The 18,646-nt window shown below is 41.0% G+C and overlaps 1 protein-coding gene across 1 annotated transcript in view; it reads right to left on the minus strand.

Moving 5' to 3' along the window:
* Positions 1 to 1,035: 1,035 nt before the first annotated feature.
* The window catches only part of CD38 (CD38 molecule), a gene marked incomplete at its 5' end in the record, with an annotated part of 37,854 nt that continues 20,243 nt past the window's right edge, over positions 1,036 to 18,646 (minus strand). The window contains 6 exons of the mRNA XM_081225109.1: positions 1,036 to 1,525; positions 5,463 to 5,549; positions 5,902 to 5,994; positions 8,228 to 8,301; positions 11,215 to 11,300; positions 17,199 to 17,334. Of these exons, the coding sequence (XP_081081235.1) occupies positions 1,471 to 1,525; positions 5,463 to 5,549; positions 5,902 to 5,994; positions 8,228 to 8,301; positions 11,215 to 11,300; positions 17,199 to 17,334 (531 nt within the window). The 3' untranslated portion in view covers positions 1,036 to 1,470. The remainder of the gene's footprint in view (positions 1,526 to 5,462; positions 5,550 to 5,901; positions 5,995 to 8,227; positions 8,302 to 11,214; positions 11,301 to 17,198; positions 17,335 to 18,646) is intronic.

Raw genomic sequence — 18,646 nt, forward strand, 5'->3', positions numbered from 1 at the left:
TCAGAAAATATTTTTAACTAAATGATAATGAAAAGAGACATATGCAAAAATTTTAAGAGCTGCAGCTAAAGCAGCACTCAGAGAAAAATTTATAGTGCTAAAATGTACATATAAGAAAAGAAAGGGCTTCCCTGGTGGCGCAGTGTTTGCGAGTCTGTCTGCCGATGCAGGGGACACGGGTTCGTGCCCCGGTCCGGGAAGATCCCACATGCCATGGAGTGGCTGGGCCCATGAGCCATGGCCGCTGAGCCTGCGCGTCCGGAGCCTGTGCTCCGCAATGGGAGAGGCCACAACAGTGAGAGGTCCGCGTACCGCAAAAAAAAAAAAAAAAAGAAAAGAAAATATACTGAAAAATCAATGATCTAAACTTCCATCTTAAGAAGCTGAATAAAGAAACCCAAAGAGATTAGAAGGAATATCTATATCTCTAATAATAAAGAGAAAAGCAAAACCCAAATAAGTAGAAAGAGAAAATCAACAAAGTTAAAGGTTGGTTCTTTGAAAGAGTAGTAAAAGTGATAATCCCCAAGCAAGACTAATCAAGAAAAATTCAAGTGAGAAATAAATTGTCACATCAAGAACAAATATATATATTTTAACTGCCTCCTACATAAATAAGACACTGAGAATGAGGAGGAGAAGGAAGAGGAAGAGGTCAAAAAAAGTATCTGTTTTGAAGTCATCCAGAAAATCACATTTCAGATTCTATTGTATTTAATTTAATCCAACATGCATTTATTGGAAGAGAACATAAGGGCTGTCCATCTGGTTTTATCAGTCTAGAAAGAGAGAGCACATGAATTTTGGAGTTGAATAAAGCTGAGTTCAAATTCATTCTCTACCTTGAACTAAATGTATGATTTTGGGAAAAGTATATAAACTCTCTGAACTTCCTTTTTCTCATTTGACAAATGGGGGATAATAATATCAACCTCGTAGGGCTATCGGAAGGATTAGAGGTAAAGCACCAAGATGTGGATAACTTATATCCTACAGAATATTTTTCCCAACATGACCCATAACCATGGCATTTATAGTGTATCTGTAGGAAGGGTACAAAAATATATCCTAAGACAAGGTCATTCATTTGGAAATGTAACCTTTTCTGAAAAGTCTGGGCATTTACTTTTCTTGACCTGCCAATAAGAGAGGCTCGGAGTGGTCATTCTTCAATGGAAAGGATGTTACCAACATATTAATAACATAAAGCATAATATGAAAGTTAAAATGAAATAATATAAAATTTACACTCTAATTTTATACAATAATTAATTTTTCTTGACTATTTGGAGATCGAAATAAAAATAAAAACTATGCCAATAACATAAGTTATTTTAAGACTTTAGAGAAAAAGGCTCCCATCTCCAGTGTTGATATTATGACAGAGAATTCCCCTGAATCCTTAGCTTTCCACCAGCCTGAGTCGTGCATTTTCATGTATACTGCAGGGCCTCAACCACGCAGACTGGCTCATCTGCAAGATGAATCCTCAGGCTTTTTCACACACTGAAGAAACTTGACAGAGCTATGACGAGAAAGGAAAAAAGGAGATCAAGAGGCAGTACAATACACCTATGGTCAACTCACCAATGAAAGAAGCCCCTTTGTTAACGACAAAACTACGCATGGACAACTTAGCATCCACACAAGTCTCTTTCCTGCAGTGACAACAAGGAGAAAGGTCAAGTCCAAGAGTGAATGACTGAAAGTACAGCCCAATTTAGCTTCATTTCACTTGTAAAGACATAGAAATAAATAACTGGTGTTTGATGATAATATGTGGAGATGAAAATGTCTGGCTCACACAAGTCACAGATACATGCTATGAATGTCAGCTGATAGTCAGGAAGCAGCAGAAGCAGCAACCTAAGAGGAGGGACCTCCATATTTTCTGTTGAGGATTTGCTTTCTCTTCAAAAACTTCCTGAGGAAGTGTTGGGTCTAAGCGTCAGGCAGCAAGAGGTCATAGACTCTCTGGGAGATGGCTGGCGGCCATCAGCAAAAGGACCACAATCCTTGGCACAGAAAGAATCCTAGATAAGTATTAGCAGGTGAATGACTCTTGCTTTCATAAAAATCAAATAACAAAGCAACAGGGTCCAATGGGAGTGGTTAGCACATGGAGGAGAGGGGTGGAGAGCAGGGTAAGTGGTTCCTTAAATTGCAGCTGAATCTGATTTTGCTAAATGTGAGTCAAGAAAGAAAGCGAGAGCCTTAGAAGCAGCTACCAGTACCACTGGATTTCTAGGATAGGCTATCTCAGGCTCATCTCTAGCCAACTGTCATGACCAGTTGGGTAGAGTGGCTCTAAGTAGAGAGTCAAGCCATCCTCACCAATACAGTGATCTGAGATTCCCCACATGAATACATTCTAGGAGGGAAAAGTATCTTCTTCCTTAAGGAAATAATGCTTCAGAAAAGGAATCTTTAGAGGACTATTTAGGATTTTTGAAGCCACCTTTGCTTTACAGTAAATGAAGAGACTAGGAAGACACTTCTTAATTAGTTTCTCATTTATTGGGAAGTCAATTTTGGTAAAGGAGCAGCAATTGTGCTGTTAAGATAATCTCTTTCCAATAATATATAAATATCCACATTCAATGTTCCAGTAAAATGGACACACTTGTGATATGTTGGATAACACATTGAGGATAGACACAGAGTACCTTGAAGTAACATAAAAGGAGAAATGCACCTTTAGGGTTTTTTAATATGCCACTAGGGCACACTAGCCAGAAAAAACATTCTGACTAAAAGTAGTTAAAAGTAGTCTTTTAACTCCACTGGTTAAAACATATCTTAAGAAATTCTGGGGACATCCCTTGTGGCGCAATGGTTGGGAATCCGCCCATCAATGCAGGGGACACGGGTTTGATCCCTGGTCCGGGAACATCCTACACACCACAGAGCAACTAAGCCCGTGTGCCACAACTACTGAGCCTACGCTCTAGAGCCCATGAACCACAACTACTGAAGCCCGCATGCCTAGAGCCCATGCTCTGCAACAAGAGAAACCACCACAGTGAGAAGCCCACGCAAAGAGAGAGCCCGTGCACAGCAATGAAGACCCAATGCAGACAAAAATTTTAAAAAGAAAAAAAAAAAAAAGAAAATCTGTGTGTGAGTATGGAAAAAATGACTTTAAGGATATACAGCCATATGTTAATCGTGCTTGTCTCTGAGTAGTGGGATTTATTAAAAGGTAATAGAATCAGTAGAAGGTCTAATCCATGTAAATGTAATTACAATTCTGTTTGCTTATTAAAAAAATCACACTGAAACAGCGGGACAAATTTGGCTAAATTGGAAAGTATGTTTGGGATGGAGTGATTTAAACTACAGTCTACATCTATATCCATGACATTCACTTTGGGCTCCCCTAGAGACAAGCAGCTTGCAAAGCCACAGAACTCTCAGACACAACAAGGGCTCCTGGTAATTCAAGGAGGCATGCCGAGTATATCATGACCTCATGGTTGGAGAAAAACAACAGTGATTTCAAATATGATCCCCAAGTTTAAGGTCACATGAGCTGGTGGTCTGAGTGACAGGTGCTGGCTTACAAATCACTTCTTCCTAGGTGGGCCACTATACAAGTCCAGGTGGGAAGGTATGCTTAATTATTCTTCCGAGGTGGAGAATGAATGAGCTTACCCAGAGCCTTCAGTTTGGGCCATTCATTAAAAAATGGGGAATGCTTAATGTAAGAAAAGAGATAAAAGAGTGTTGGGGATGACTCATCTACATTTCCCAATCTTGTCCTAGGTTTTAGCATCCCATTTTCTCAATGCAAAGTATCTTTGAGTAACTTAACCTGGTCAGATATTTGCCATGTTTCTTTTATAGTTGTTCCTTTGTTGTGTTTGTTTTCCCATCTAACTGCTGTATAAGGCTTCTGTTATTTTCTGGCAGTTTCCAGAGAGAAGCCAGCTGACTGACGGGGAATTCAGGTCATTTGAGAGACAAAGGCCTCAGTGAATGTTCTTTGAATCTGTCCTTCTGTTTTTCTGACATGGTTGGTGGGAAAGGGAGGTGATAGGGAAGTGATGGGAAAAGTATCCTAACATTTCAGCTTCTACATTCTTTTTTATTTTTATTTTTTTTATTAGTTTCTGCTTTATAACAAAGTGAATCAGTCATACATATACATCTGTTCCCACATCCCTTCCCTCATGCATCTCCCTCCCTCCCACCCTCCCCATCCCACCCCTCCAGGCGGTCACAAAGCACCGAGCTGATCTCCCTGTGCTCTGCGGCTGCTTCCCACTATCTATCTACCTTACGTTTGGTAGTGTATATATGTCCATGCCTCTCTTTCGCTTTGTCACAGCTTACCCTTCCCCCTCCCCATATCCTCAAGTCCATTCTCAAGTAGGTCTGTGTCTTTATTCCCGTTTTACCCCTAGGTTCTTCATGACATTTTTTTTTTAATTCCATATATATGTGTTAGCATACGGTATTTGTCTTTCTCTTTCTGACTTACTTCACTCTGTATGACAGACTCTAGGTCAATCCCACTACTAGGCATATACCCTGAGAAAACCATAATTCAAAAAGAGACATGTACCAAAATGTTCATTGCAGCTCTATTCACAATAGTCCGGAGATGGAAACAACCTAAGTGTCCATCATCGGATGAATGGATAAAGAAGATGTGGCACATATATACAATGGAATATTACTCAGCCATAAAAAGAAACGAAACTGAGCTATTTGTAATGAGGTGGATAGACTCAGCTTCTACATTCTTTAAGAAAAGTTTTCTCTCTGCATCTGTCTTGTTCCAAGCTATCACATATGGGAAAATTTCCAAAGATGCTTTTAGCAAAGATCCCTGTCTGTATTAAGTATTGGCCACAACTTCTTAAAAATAGTGAGGGGAGAGGGGTCCCAGTTTTGATAACAGAGTTGCAGGTGAGTTTAAAAATATATACCTATCTGTAATTTAAACTTTTCTCCAATAAACATGTATTACTGGTCAGTAATTTTTTTTTTAATTTTACATTTTTTCATTGGAAAATGATAAAGCTTGGTAAACTGCCATTTGGCAACTTACCAAGTGTTAGGCATCTACACTGAGACCCAACTAAAGAAACCTCACCTGCAAAATTATGCCAAGTCACAAGGATTTTATAAATCCTTTGCATATGGCAAAACATGCTTCTACTCCTCTGAAAGCTAGGAGTTCTGGGTCAGGCCTCTCATGTGGGAAAACAGGAAAGATGCCCTCAAAGTTTGGGTCAGCTTTACAGGAAAATAACTGCTTGAGTCAGGTGTGGAAGGAAGAGGAAGAGGAGGGAAGGTGGACAGCAGAAGGCAACTGGCTGGAAACACCTTCTGGGCTGAGCTGGGGGAAGAGCAGAGTTCACCATAGGTCACCACCCAGATCACCATCAAGGCCCAAGTTAAGATGCCTGTGGATAGCAAGACAGCCATTTCTTCTTCAAGAAGACATCAATTACCTGTAGTTATCCTGGCAAGTAAATTTGATATTCCTTTGCTTTATAATCCATCTCAGATCATTTATGGAGGAACCCGAGCATGAGTCACTGGGAAAAAAAGAAGAAAGTGTTAAAATAACAAGAGCTCACAAACATTTCCTGAGTCTCTTGGTTTCCTCCAGGTAGCAGGCCCTGGTCAAAGCCCTGGGGTAAAGAGGTGAAGCAGAGGTAGCTTCTAAGAGCTCACAGGTCAGCAAGGGAGCCAAAGGTGTGAACTAGGTAGATACCTACCATGGAAATAAAATTAAGGGACTGTTGGAATGGGATAAATGTAGAGTAAGGCCCCATTCATTTCCTGAGCCAGTCCTTTCTCAATGCATTTCTGTGACTGTGGATTCTTTCATGGACTGATTCCTGAAATAACCCTGAGAATATATGGGTACAAGGTAGTAACATATACCTGGGAAATTTTCCAAGGTCATGGATCACCCAAGCCTGTAGCGTATGAACCTTCATTGGATTCAAGTTATGGACTTCCACACGTCCAAAAGTGCTAAGATGGAAGAGACAAAGAACATTGTTAACCCCAGACTAAATTTTTCAGGCATGGACAGCCCCTGTGGAAAGCCAGCAGGTGGGGTGCCATTGGTTAGAGCTTACCCTTTAGATGTGATCCATGATTTGCATTAAAATCAGGCATCTTTACTCATTCAGTGTGACCCTAAATGAGTAAGATTCTTAAAAGAAGATTCTTAATCTGTACATTGATGCTGATTCTTTAACTACTTGCTATTCCAAGAGTGAGCCTTAGACCAACGTAATGAGCTCATTAGACCTGCAGAATCTCTGCCCACCACCACCTGCTGAATCAGAACCCGCAGCCGAACAATCGCCAAGTGACTTACTCACTCTCTGAGTTTGAGAAGCACATAGTTGAAAGACCCCGATGTCCTGCTCTAACCCCAGCCTTAAACTCTCCCCATCAGTCTCTACCACTCCTGTTACAAGTACCCTAATATCAGATTACAAAATTCTGGAATGTTAACACTTGTACCCAAAAGCCTACAAGGTTGGGGTCAGAAGAAGACAGAAGGACCAATGCTTCTTGGTGGAATTAAACATTAAAAGAAGAGAGAAGGAAAATTAATTTGGAGCACGTGGAGTGCCTGAGGCACATTAATATATGCTCCCTCCTCTCAATCAGACTTATCCAGGGAAAGACTGAAGAAGAGAGACTGGAAAGGTAATCAACGTGGTAAAAACTGTAAGTACGGAAGGGGGTTACAGAAGGAAGGCATGAGTGTGACCAGAGTCAGTGGTTAAAGGAGTGGATGTAGAATCTAGAAAAATGGTACAGATAAACTTATTTGCAAAGCCAAAATAAAGTCACAGAAGTAGAGAACAAACTTATGGTTACCAAGTGGGGGAAGGTGGGGTGGGACGAACTGGGAGATTGGAACTGACATACATACACTACTATGTATAAAATAGATAACTGATGAGAACCTACTGTATAACACAGGGAACTCTACTCAGTGCTCTGTGGTGACCTAAATGGGAAGGAAATCTAAAAAAGAGTGGGTATATTTATATGTATAACTGATTCACTTTGCTGTACAGCAGAAACTAACACAACATTGTAAAGCAACTATACTGTAATAAAAATTAATTTAAAATATGGGATTTCCCTAGTAGCACAGTGGTTAAGAATCTGCCTGCCAATGCAGGGGACACGGGTTCGAGCCCTGGTCCGGGAAGATCCTACATGCCGTGGAGCAACTAAGCCCGTGTGCCACAACTACTGAGCCTGCACTCTAGAGCCCGCAAGCCACAGCTACTGAGCCCGCATGCCACTACTACTGAGCCTGCGTTCCACTACTACTGAAGGCTGCATGCCTAGAGCCCGTGCTCCGCAACAAGAGAAGCCACTGCAATGAGAAGCACGTGCACCACAACGAAGAGTAGCCCCCCGCTCACTGCAACTAGGGAAAGCTCATGCAGCAACGAAGACCCAACACAGTCAAAAATAAATGAAGTAATTTTTAAAAATTAATAAAAAAATAAAAAACAAAGGAGAGGACAATAACTGATACTCATCCAGCACTTTCTCTGTCAGGCACACGGCTCAGCATTTTTCATACATTATCCCAGTTAATCTTCATATCACCATCACCTCCTCAGGTACATACATACTACAGGGGCCCTGCTAAGGTCACATAGGTAAGATGTCATGACTTCTGGAGTCCCCGCTTTTAACCACTATAATAAACCGCTGACTCTGTCTGCAAAAAGGTAATGAAGGTCAAACGCCCAGCAGAGCTCCTGCTGTTCCCAATAGTAGACTTACTGCTGACTTGGAATTCATACCATCCAGGGAGGAGAGAGGAGTCGGGCAGATCTTCATGGATGGTTAGACTTTAGACAGTCAGAAGGAAGGAGGGGCCAAGTCATATGGGGGAGCAGTGTGAACAAAGGTGGAAAATGGGCAGGATGGAGTGTCATGGGAGAGAGAGCTGAGAAGATTATAGCAGGCGTTGTAAAGCCAAGAGGAGGAGCTGGACACGTGCAAAGACCATTAGGACTTTTGGAGGATTTTAAACAATGGAGAAACCAGACAAAAGTGTTGACTTAGAAAAACAAACCTCTCCATAGAATACAAACATTTTACCTTTTTTAGCCCGGATTCAGTACTGACCTTCAACATGAAAAGCATGTTCTTCTAAAGATGAAGTAGCCAATAGGAGACTGTGCTAACCCTTACAAATAGGATGCAAAGAAATTAGTACCTGTTTCTATTAAAGGCGTTACTGATGGATCCATTGAGCACCACCTGGACCACACCACAGGCATTTTCTGCAAACTTAAAAACAAAAACACCATTCCTCAGCATGCAAACTTAAGTGCCACGCCCCAGCAGTTCCTTCCCAAACAGCTCTTAGCATCATCTGGTGAAGGAGGAACGGCCTGTATGGCTCTAGCTTGGTCAGGCCAGATCTGTGTAATTTTCATCCCAAGCCATTGGAGGGATTATGCTTCCCATGAGAGTTTTCTGGAAGCAGTTGCTCCAATCTGTGTCTGAACAATGAAGTTCAACATCATCGCTGCTAAATTGGTGGTTCAGAAGGTGGAAGTCCAGGGGCCTCCCTGGCAGTCCAGGGGTTAAGACTCAGTGCTTCCAATGCAGTGGGTGTGGGTTCGATCCCTGGTCAGGGAATTAAGATCCTACATGCCGCGCAGTGTGGCCAAAAAAAAGAAAGAAAAAAAAAAAGGTGGATGTCCAGATGAGTAAGAGCAACATAATCATGGAAGGAGGAAGGTAAAAGTGCTTTCTTAGGGCCATTCACTGTAGACACTGCACATTTCATTTAGTGGGAGCAGAGTAGACACTTAAGGAGTAAAAGAAATGAAAAAAGAAAATGCCAAGAAAAATGAAACTGTGGAGAGATGGTGACACTGAAGCCTGCAAAGGCATAAAGAGAAATGGGGAATGGATGAGTGGATATTTTTGAGTAAGGGGTTTTATTCTGCTGGAATCTTCCCTAGGCACTGGGGAAAACAAGATGAACAAAATTAAGCCATATACTTGTTTCCTCCAGGAGGCCCATCCAGACTCCTGGGACTAGCTCAGGTCTCCTTCACACATTATACAACTATACCGCATTGTGAGGTCGAGCTTAACGTGGGGTTAGCCACCGGTACTGAGAGTTCTGTGAGAGCTGTGAGCCTGGCTGTCCCGCTCACCACTGCAGTGCTGGACACTCACACCTAGGGCACGGCACAGAGTGGGCGCCCAGGGAGAATCCACGCATGGAGAAGAGGCAAGGAGGGAAAGGGGAGGCAAGAAGTCCAAATACTCTGCGATGGAGAGTATGGAAGAACCCAGGACAACAGAAGCCAAGTCATGAAGGATGAATCGGATTCTGCCTGGTAGAGGTCGAGGCAGACGCAAACCAAAAGGCCCAGGAGCTTGCTAGAGGAGTGATGTTTGGGGGAAAACTTCAGTGGATGCTGAAGCTGGGTAGATTAGTTAGTTCATAGAGGGCCATGAATGCTTTGCCAAGGAATCTGGTCTTTACTCCGCAGGAGATAAAACACTACTGAACAATTTGAAAGGGAATTGTGAAAATCCTGTGCGGTGTCGGTCTTTCTCCTGGGGGTGATGGGCAGAGGACAGAGGTCCGATTACTATCAATCACAAGTGCTAACCCAACAGAATGGGTGCCAAGCACTAACCCTGCCCTATGTAAGTCTCAGCAGCCCCCGCAGAGTAAATCTTGGGTCAGTTTGCCCCAAGGTCACATCACTTGGAAGCAAGGAAATGAGATGGGGGGTGGAGGAGGCAGGGGGGATCCAAACCACCAAGCAGCACTGCCTCTGGTGTCAGAAAAAGAAAAGATCAAGTCGGATGAAAGAAGTCCATTTACATTCATCTACCTATGAGAACTTGGCCAAGATAAAGGTGCAGTCCCAGGGGAGCTCACAATGGTAGAGCGCCTTCCTTCATTTTCCTGTGTTCCTGGTCCCAAGGATAGTGTGAGGAACACAAGTAGGTGCTTGACACATACAAAATGTGACTTGGCTTTCAACGTTTTCAGCAACAGCACTGCCACCAAACAGATCATAGAGTGATAACATAAATAGAAACTATTCTCAGAAAAAGCAAACAAACAACGACAACCAAAAACTCTGCAGTGCCTCTGATTTTCACAGCACATAGTAGGTACTCTACAAATATTTGTTAAAGGAATGCATTCAGGTAAACCATATTAGGGTTTACCTGAATCTCCTTAAGATAGGTGAGGCACTCAGCTCTGCTACTCACTAGCCCATTGACTTTGAGTGAGTCACTTAACCTCTTAAGTTTCCTCACCTGGAACACGGACATTTGTACCTTCTCGTGCCGCCTGTTGTGATGACTAAACAAAATGACACAGGTGACACAACTGGCCCAGGACTTGTCATGAATATGCACTTAACATACGTGAGTTCTCACTTCGCCCAGCTCCTCTGATGTCTGAGTTTAATTTTGGAGAATTCTAAGTAGTGTAGTTTCATTTTCTCCCGTGTTTTCCATTCATTTCTTTTCCTTCTTCCTTTCTTTCCCTTTTTTCCCCCTAGTCCACTTACAAATAAGCAACTTACAAGAAAAATAAATAGGCACAAAAGGCAGCTTAGAGTGAGGTCAGAAATAGCGGGGAGGATGGTATTTCCCAGCCTGGATTCTGGATCTGGAGTCAGACAATTTGGATAAACACCTAGATCTGCCACTTACTGTGTACATTTAGTAGAAGGCTTATTTACCTGCACCTCCATTTTGTCACCTATAAAATGGATGTGATACTCATGGTGCCTACTTCATAGGGTTCTGGTGAGGATGAAAGATTTTAATCCATGTAAAGACCTGAGGACTGTGCCTGGCACACAGTAAACTGTCTGCAAATGTAGATTATTAAGACTGTCCCAGGAACCTAAGATTGGCCAATGCCTGGATCAGAGGACTTAAAAAACCCAGAGATGCCAGGCAACCAAAGCCAAAAAATGGGTAAGAGCAAGAAGTCTTCAAATAGAGCCCAGCAACCTTCCATGAATGCCCACAAATTACACATGAAAATATTCTGGCATGTGTTTATGAACATTTTTCTGAGGAAAGAATACTAAACTTCTGTTTCTAAAAGGATCTGTGACCCAAAGTGTGTTAAAACCAACCACTTACTGGATGACCTCTTAAGCTCTTTGGTCTCCAAGATTCTAGAATTTCACTTGTGGTACTTACCCTTTTGGACAGCAAGTCCCAGAATACAGAAACAAAGTTGTTCCTGCAGTCTTTCTTCCAGTGTGGACAAGATTGATAGTTCATTTCTAAAAGACATAGTTTACAGAAAAATAATTAAAGTGGAAAAGAAAAGGTATAATTGATCTCTGTTCTTCGCAGGCTATTGGATCACAGTGGAGCTGCTTTCCAGTGGCATCACTGCCAAGATGGAGGATGGAGAATGGACACATCTCAACCCAATTTAACTAAGTGCCCCCTGAATCCCTTCCAAGTCCTTACCTTACCCTCCAAATCCCAGACAGGAACACAGTGACCAGCTTTGAGTCATCATTCTGGGAAGTTACAGCAAAAGTTCATCTGACAGAGACAAGCCCCCCCATATTATTCCCGCTTCCAGGAAGAATTAAAGATAACTTCCTCCCCCACCACCTTCTGTCTCCACACCCTTAGGCTCAGATGCCCTCAGAGTCTTTCTACACTCGCCCCATCCAGACAGGCTCAGCTGTCTGTGAGGAACCACAGACATAAGGCATGAACACATAGTTTCTGTGCTACTTCTTCCAAGGATATCTGCTTTAACGCACCAGCATTTTTTAAAATTTTTTTATAGAGGTATAATTGACAAATAAAATTGTAAGATACTTAAATGGTACCGTGTAATGATTTGATATGCATACACATTGTGAAAAGATTCTCCATCAAGTTAATTAATATGTCTATCACCTCATATTCTTTTTTTGTTGTTGTTGAGAACTTTGAAGTTCTACTCTCTTAGCAAATTTCAATTATACAATACAGAGTTAACAGTTATAGTCACCATGTTACACCTTAGATCCTCAGATCTTATCTGTCTTATAAATGAAAATTTTACCCTTTTACCAAGTTCTCCCTATTTCCTCCACCTTCCAGCCTCTGGAAACCACTTATCTACTCTGTTTTTATGAGTTCCACCTTTTTTTTTTCAGACTCCACATATAAGTGATACCATGCAGTATCTGTCTTTTTCTGTCTGATTTATTTCACTTAGCATAATGTCCTCCAGTTTCACAGTGTTGTCACAAATGATGGGATTTCCTTCTTTTTAAAGGTTGAATAATATTCCATTGTGTGTGTATTTACATATATATACGTACATATATATATACACACATATATGTACATGCACATATATACACATATATATGTACATACATATACATACACATATATACACATATATGTACATACATACATATATATATATATATATTACATTTGCTTTATCTATTGCTTTTGACTACACAAACATTTATTGAGTGTTAGGCCCTGGAGATAGAGAGATGAATTAGATAAAGGCCCTGCCTTCAGAGGCCACATGATCTACTATAATCAAATAAATCAGAGAAAGAGCAACTTGGGTTGGGGGTGGTGTGCAGCACCATGTGGGAAGGTTGATGTTGAACTTGGTTTTGAAGGATGAATAGAAGTCTTCAGACAGACGAGCTAGAGAAAGGGGCTCCATGCCAAGAGAGCATGTGCAAAGGCACCAGGTTTAGATTTGCACTGCCAGAGTAGAAGGGATGAGGAGGGGATTGATGGAAGATGAGGCATATGAAAGACAAAGGTCAGGCCATGCCAAGGAATTCCGACTTTCTCTTAGAGGCAAACAGAGCTATTTGGGTTTTAAATAAGAGACAGAAACAATTCCATTGTGGTGGCCAGACGGAGGCTGACCTAAAGGGGTCAGGGGTGAGCAGTTAGGATCCGACAACAGTCCAGCAAGAAAGGAGGGCGTTAGTGATCTGGATTCAGGCAGTTGTAACAGACACAGGAAAGAAAGGGTGAACTGCTAGGGAAATGACTAGGTTGGTGACAGATTGGGTATGGCAGAGGAGGATGGAGTGAGAATGAAGGCAGAGTCTGGGATTGTCTCACCTCAACTTTGCATCATCCAGCAGGTAGGGGAAGTGCGGGGTGAGAAGCCCTGGAACCCTTTCTCGGTGTCCCAGAATTCAGGCATGCAGCAGCCACCTATTTCCTCTGTGGGTATGTGTACAGCTAACCCTGCACAAATACCCATCTTTCTACTTCCACTTTGTTATAGGTTGAATCGTGTACCCCAAAAAGTTATGTTGAAGTCCTAACCCCCAGTACCTGGGAATGTGATCTTTTTTTTGGAAAAGGGTGTTTACAGATGTAATCAGGTCAAAATGAGATCATTAGGGTGGGTGGGTCCTAATCCAATAAGACTGCTGTCCTTATAAGAAAGGGAAGTTTGGTCACAGAGACAGACAAGCACAAAAGGAAGGCTCTGTGAAGACACACAGGGAGAAGACAGCCATGTGAAAATGGAGGCAGGGACTGGTGTGAACCAAGGACCACCAAGGGTTGCCAGCAAACACCAGAAGCTAGAAGAGGCAAAGGACTCTCCCCTGGAGCCTTTAGAAAGAACACGGCCCAGCCAACATCTTGATCTAGGACTTCTAGCCTCCAGAACTGTGAGAAAATAAATTTCTATTGTTTTAATGCCACCCAATATGTGGTACTTCGTTATGGCAGCTGCAGGAAACTAATATAACCACAGACGTGGTCTTGACTGCCAATGACCAGAAAGAAAGTTCTAGATAAGAAATACTTCCGGGGATGAGGAAGTAATCCTGGGAGTTTCTATAATAATTAAATGCATTAAAAACAAAACAGCACAAATTAGAAAAAAAATCCATGTACAGATGTAAATAATTACTACGGAGTCAAAAGATAAATTTGAATCATCTCCAACAGAGGCAAAAATGTTGACGATGATGAAATGAACATAATTTTGTAAGGTGCTACAAAGGTGCCCCTCCCTGTTCATAGGTTTTCATGAACATAAAGCTCTTTTATCTTCACAACCATATCTGGAGAGAAGTCTCTGAGTTTCTCCTACCCTCTCCCCACAAGGATGCTCCCCCTTGCCACCTGCCCATTAAATAAAATTTGAACGTCACAGAGAAAAAGAAAAGGAGAGAAATTTTACAATAAAGTAAGAGAAATTAAGTATATAAAAAAGCAGAATAAGAAGTTAAAAAAGAGAGAGAGATTAGAAGGTTATAACAGAAACCATGACTTTCATAATAAAACAAGTAAACAAGACAAAACTAAGGTAGAAAAAAATTAAGGAAAAAGTGTTTAAGCCAGACAATAGAACAATTAAAATATAAAAATTAGGAACCAGAAAGACAGCAAATAAAATAAGGGAAAGAGGTTAAAATCAATAAAAATTGAGGCCAAAGGAGAAGGAAGTAGATAGAATAAACAACCTATACAGGATTCAGTTGAAAAGAAAGCAAAAATAAAGAACTCTAAAAGGTAAACTGATGAGAAATAGATTTTTTTATTTCTCCAATCTTTTTTAAGAAAGAACTGACATGGTATATTGAAAAATAAAACTAAAAGCAAAGTTTATAGGAAATACATTTAAGCTAAAAGGGTTAAATGAACGACCTTGAAAGGCTATCTTGCAATAAGGGAAATTTAAAAAAGAAAGCAAGAAATATGGCAAAAACTATAAAAGTTAACCAAAAAGAAAAAGAGTAAATGGAGAGATATATTTATATGTCATATTTCTAGGTGGAAAGAGTCTGGATTAAAGATTAATTGAAAAGTTACAAAATAAAAACATGGATGAAAATATAGAAAACTCTCCAATCTTGAGTAAGAAAAATTTAAGCAAAATATGAAACCCAACAGCCAAATAGGAAAGGATAGACAGATTTATTGAATTTCTGTGTGGCAAAAGACAATATAAACAGTATTAGAAAAAAACAGAAACTGAGAAAAATAGATTTGCCACCTTTGTGCCAGAAAACAGGCAGGATGACACGTGGTTAAGAACACGTGTTCTACAGCCAGTAATCGTGGGTCTCTCCCAGCTCTGCCACTCACTAGCCGGCAACTTACTTAACAGCCCTGTGCCTCAGACTCCTCCTTTGTACAATGAGATCATCACAGTGGCTGTGAAGGATTAAATGAGTGAATATTCACACAGCACATAGAACAACGGCCCATAAGTAGTAGCTACTATTGTTAATTTATATTGAACTTCTATAAATAAGAAAATAATAGACATCTCAATAAAAAGGATTAATATATACGAACTGCCAGTTTACAATAGAAATAGAAATATCCACCATTAAATATACAAATATACTCAGCTTCACAGTAAAAGAAATGCAAAAATAAGCCGAGGTATTATTTCTTTATCAAAATGGCAAGACATTTTAAAGTATTAATGTCCAGTATTGGTGAGGGCCTGGGTAAACAGATTATCTCAGATATTTTGAGAGTAAAAATTGTTACCACCTTTTGAATAACAATTTGTCAGTTTCCACCACAATTTATTCCACACTGAAATTCCACTCGTAGACATTTATCTTTCAGAAATACTTCCACAAGCATGCCTGTGTGTGTGTGCACGCATGTGCGTGTACAAAAGTGCTCCTTGCAATGGTGGTGGTAACAGCAAAAACATCTGAAAAACCTAAACGTCCATCAATCGGAGGTTGTTCAAATAAATTATGGTATGTCCATACAGCACATAAGATGAGGCCTTTTAAAAAAATATGGCTGTATTTATACCTACTAACTTTAAATGAATAAAGCAAGTTGCAAAATGGTATGTGTACATTTCAAATATACAGACTGTCTGCAACTTGCGGTGCTTGGGTTTAGGATTTTTCAACTTTTTGACAGTGTGAAAGCGATATGCATTCAGTAGAAACCATAATTTGAATTTTGAATTTTGATCTCTTCTCAGAGTGGTGATATGGGGTCTGATCCTCTCTCGTGATGCTGGGCGGTGGCAGTGAGCCATAGTTGCCAGGCAGCCACGCCAGCCGGCGGATAAATAACCAAGACACATACAACCACTCTACACCCAGACAACCATTCTGCTTTCCACTTTCAGTACAGTATTCAACAAATAACATAAGCTATTCAACACCTTATAAAATAGGCTTTGCGTTAGGTGATTTTGCCCAACTATAGGCTAATGGAAGTGTTCTGAGGACATTTAAGGTAGGCTAGGCCAAGCTACAATGTTCAGTAGGCTAGGTGGATTAAACGCATTCCTGACTTATGATATTTTCAACTTATGATGGGTTTATGGAGACATAAGGAAGATCTGTATGTATTTATATGAGCGTAGGGAAATGCAGGGTATGTACCAAATTGTTGACAACAGTCCCCCTTTGGGAAGGAGCATGAAAATTGAGGAGTGGGGGAAATGGAATTTTTACTTTTACTTTGATGCATTTCTGTATATGCAAGTATTTTTCAATTGAGTACATCTTTTTTGTAATTGGAAATAATGCAAATCTGGGTTGAAGAAGCAACTACAATAAGTTTTTTTAAATAGTCAAAAGCAATAAAAATAAGAATAAAACTATATAAAGTAAAAAATCCACATTATAAATAAAAAGAGAAAGAAAAAAAGAAGTGAAATGAGCTTAATTGGGCTTTCTCAGTAGAAAACATCTTCCCACAGTGAGATGTTCTGGGTCTTCCTGGGCAAGGAAGGTGACCTCTGATCAATGGCAAAGCCACACACTGGCCCTAGACACAGAGAAGCCCAGCATGTGGTCCCTACAGCGGTTCTGTGGAACAAGGACTTTGGCCTGGTTCCCTGGGAGGCCTCATTCGATTCTAGAATTCTTTGGTCCTGAATGATGCCTTTATAGAAAGTAAAACACCAACAGTTCAGAAGCAGGCTACTCTTGCACTCAGAAAGGAGGAAATCAGGAAGCATGAACAGCCCTAAACTCTGAAGTCAATTTTTCTAGAAGACATGAGTTGGTCTACGGAATGCTGTTTTACATGAGCCTGAGCTGTCATTAAGGGTATAGATGCCATCAGGGTGGGCACCTGTGGCTCCTTCCTCCACACTGACCTTCTGGGATCCCTAGCAGAGCTCAGGGCTCCTGCACCCTGCACGTCCCCAGGCGACCCCAAATGGACCAGATCCTCACCATAAGAGCCTGCACTTCCACACCAGCTAAGGTCATCTGCAATGTAACCCAGCAGTGTGTCTTCCAGGGTGAACATCTCTCGCTGGATCTTCGTGTACTGATGCGCCAACTCCTTTGATTTGCTCCAAAAGACTGTCTAAAAGAGAATAAACACAATCTATTATTGAGATCAATTTACTAAGTCAAAAAAACTCCACAGAATTTGCATCTTTTTAAATGAAAGAAAACATAGGAAACATCAGAATAAATCACCTATAGTAAGAGTAGGTGTTGCGGGTTTCACGGATCTCTGTGTGTGAGAATGAGAGAGAGTACGTGTGTGGAGGGTGTGTGTGTGTGTGTGTGTGTGTGTGTGTTCTCTAGGTCATGATGTAAAATAAAGTTATTATTCTGGATTGCAGGGAAAAAAGTCTGAAAGCCACTGATCAAAATCTTATAATAAACCTAAGCTCCAAACACATCTGGGGGAGGCATTAGGTAGTTCCAAATTCCTAAAGTTCTCGGCAAAACAATTTTTTCTAAGTGCTATTTTCTGGGAAAAGTGCGCTTTGATTCTTAAATAGCTCCATAACCCCTGCTTTTTTTCCCGAAATCTCCCCTATCCCCTTACAAAAAAAGGAAAAGAACAAATACAGTGAGTTTTTGCAGGGTCCCTTGTAAAGGTGCAGAAAGTCAAATTTCAGAACAATCTTCTGCTCCATGGATCTATTCATTCTTAGTAGGAGGCAGTGGAGGTTTGAAGCCGGGGCCCTGGAGTCATGCTGCCTTATGAAACCCAGCGTCACTGCTCACTGGCTGTCTGACCACAGACAACCAAAGAATTGCTAAGCCTCACATTCCCCATCTGTAAAAGGTATCGATAATAATTGTAAGGAACCCCTGAGATGCTGAGATGAAATGAGACAATGCAAATAAGGTGTTTGTCCCGTGTCTGTGGACAGTCACTTATTCAGCCAGTGTCCCCTGGTGATGATTTACCAGCAGCTACTCTGTGTTGGGCTTTGGGCTTAGTGTACCCACCAGAGCTCCATAGTCGCTCCAGCTCTAACAATGGGAGGAGACTGTAATTTGTGGCTGTCTTAAGGGCTTCGTGAAGATGATTTGGGGCACATTGATTGTTCACCTTAAACACTGACTTTAGAAAAGATGCACTCCATTACAGATCTTTTCCAGTATAATTAATGTATTAAAACCCAGGCCTCTAGGGCTCTAAATCTTGGGCCATTTACATTTCAACTGGTCACTTTCAAGACCATCAAACTTGAGTAATCACTGGTCACCTAAACTTGCCAAGCCTCAGTTTTCTCTCTAGTGAAATGGGATTGCTGATGTCTGACCTACCTATTCCACAAGTTGACTGTGAAAACCTAACAGGATAAGGGTTCAGAAAGTCCTTTGTAAGTAAAAAAAGGCACTCAGCAAATGCAAAATGGCACTGTTATCATCAT

Source organism: Mesoplodon bidens (assembly GCF_964165515.1).
Source record: "Mesoplodon bidens genome assembly, chromosome: 1".
Classification (NCBI taxonomy): domain Eukaryota; kingdom Metazoa; phylum Chordata; class Mammalia; order Artiodactyla; family Ziphiidae; genus Mesoplodon; species Mesoplodon bidens.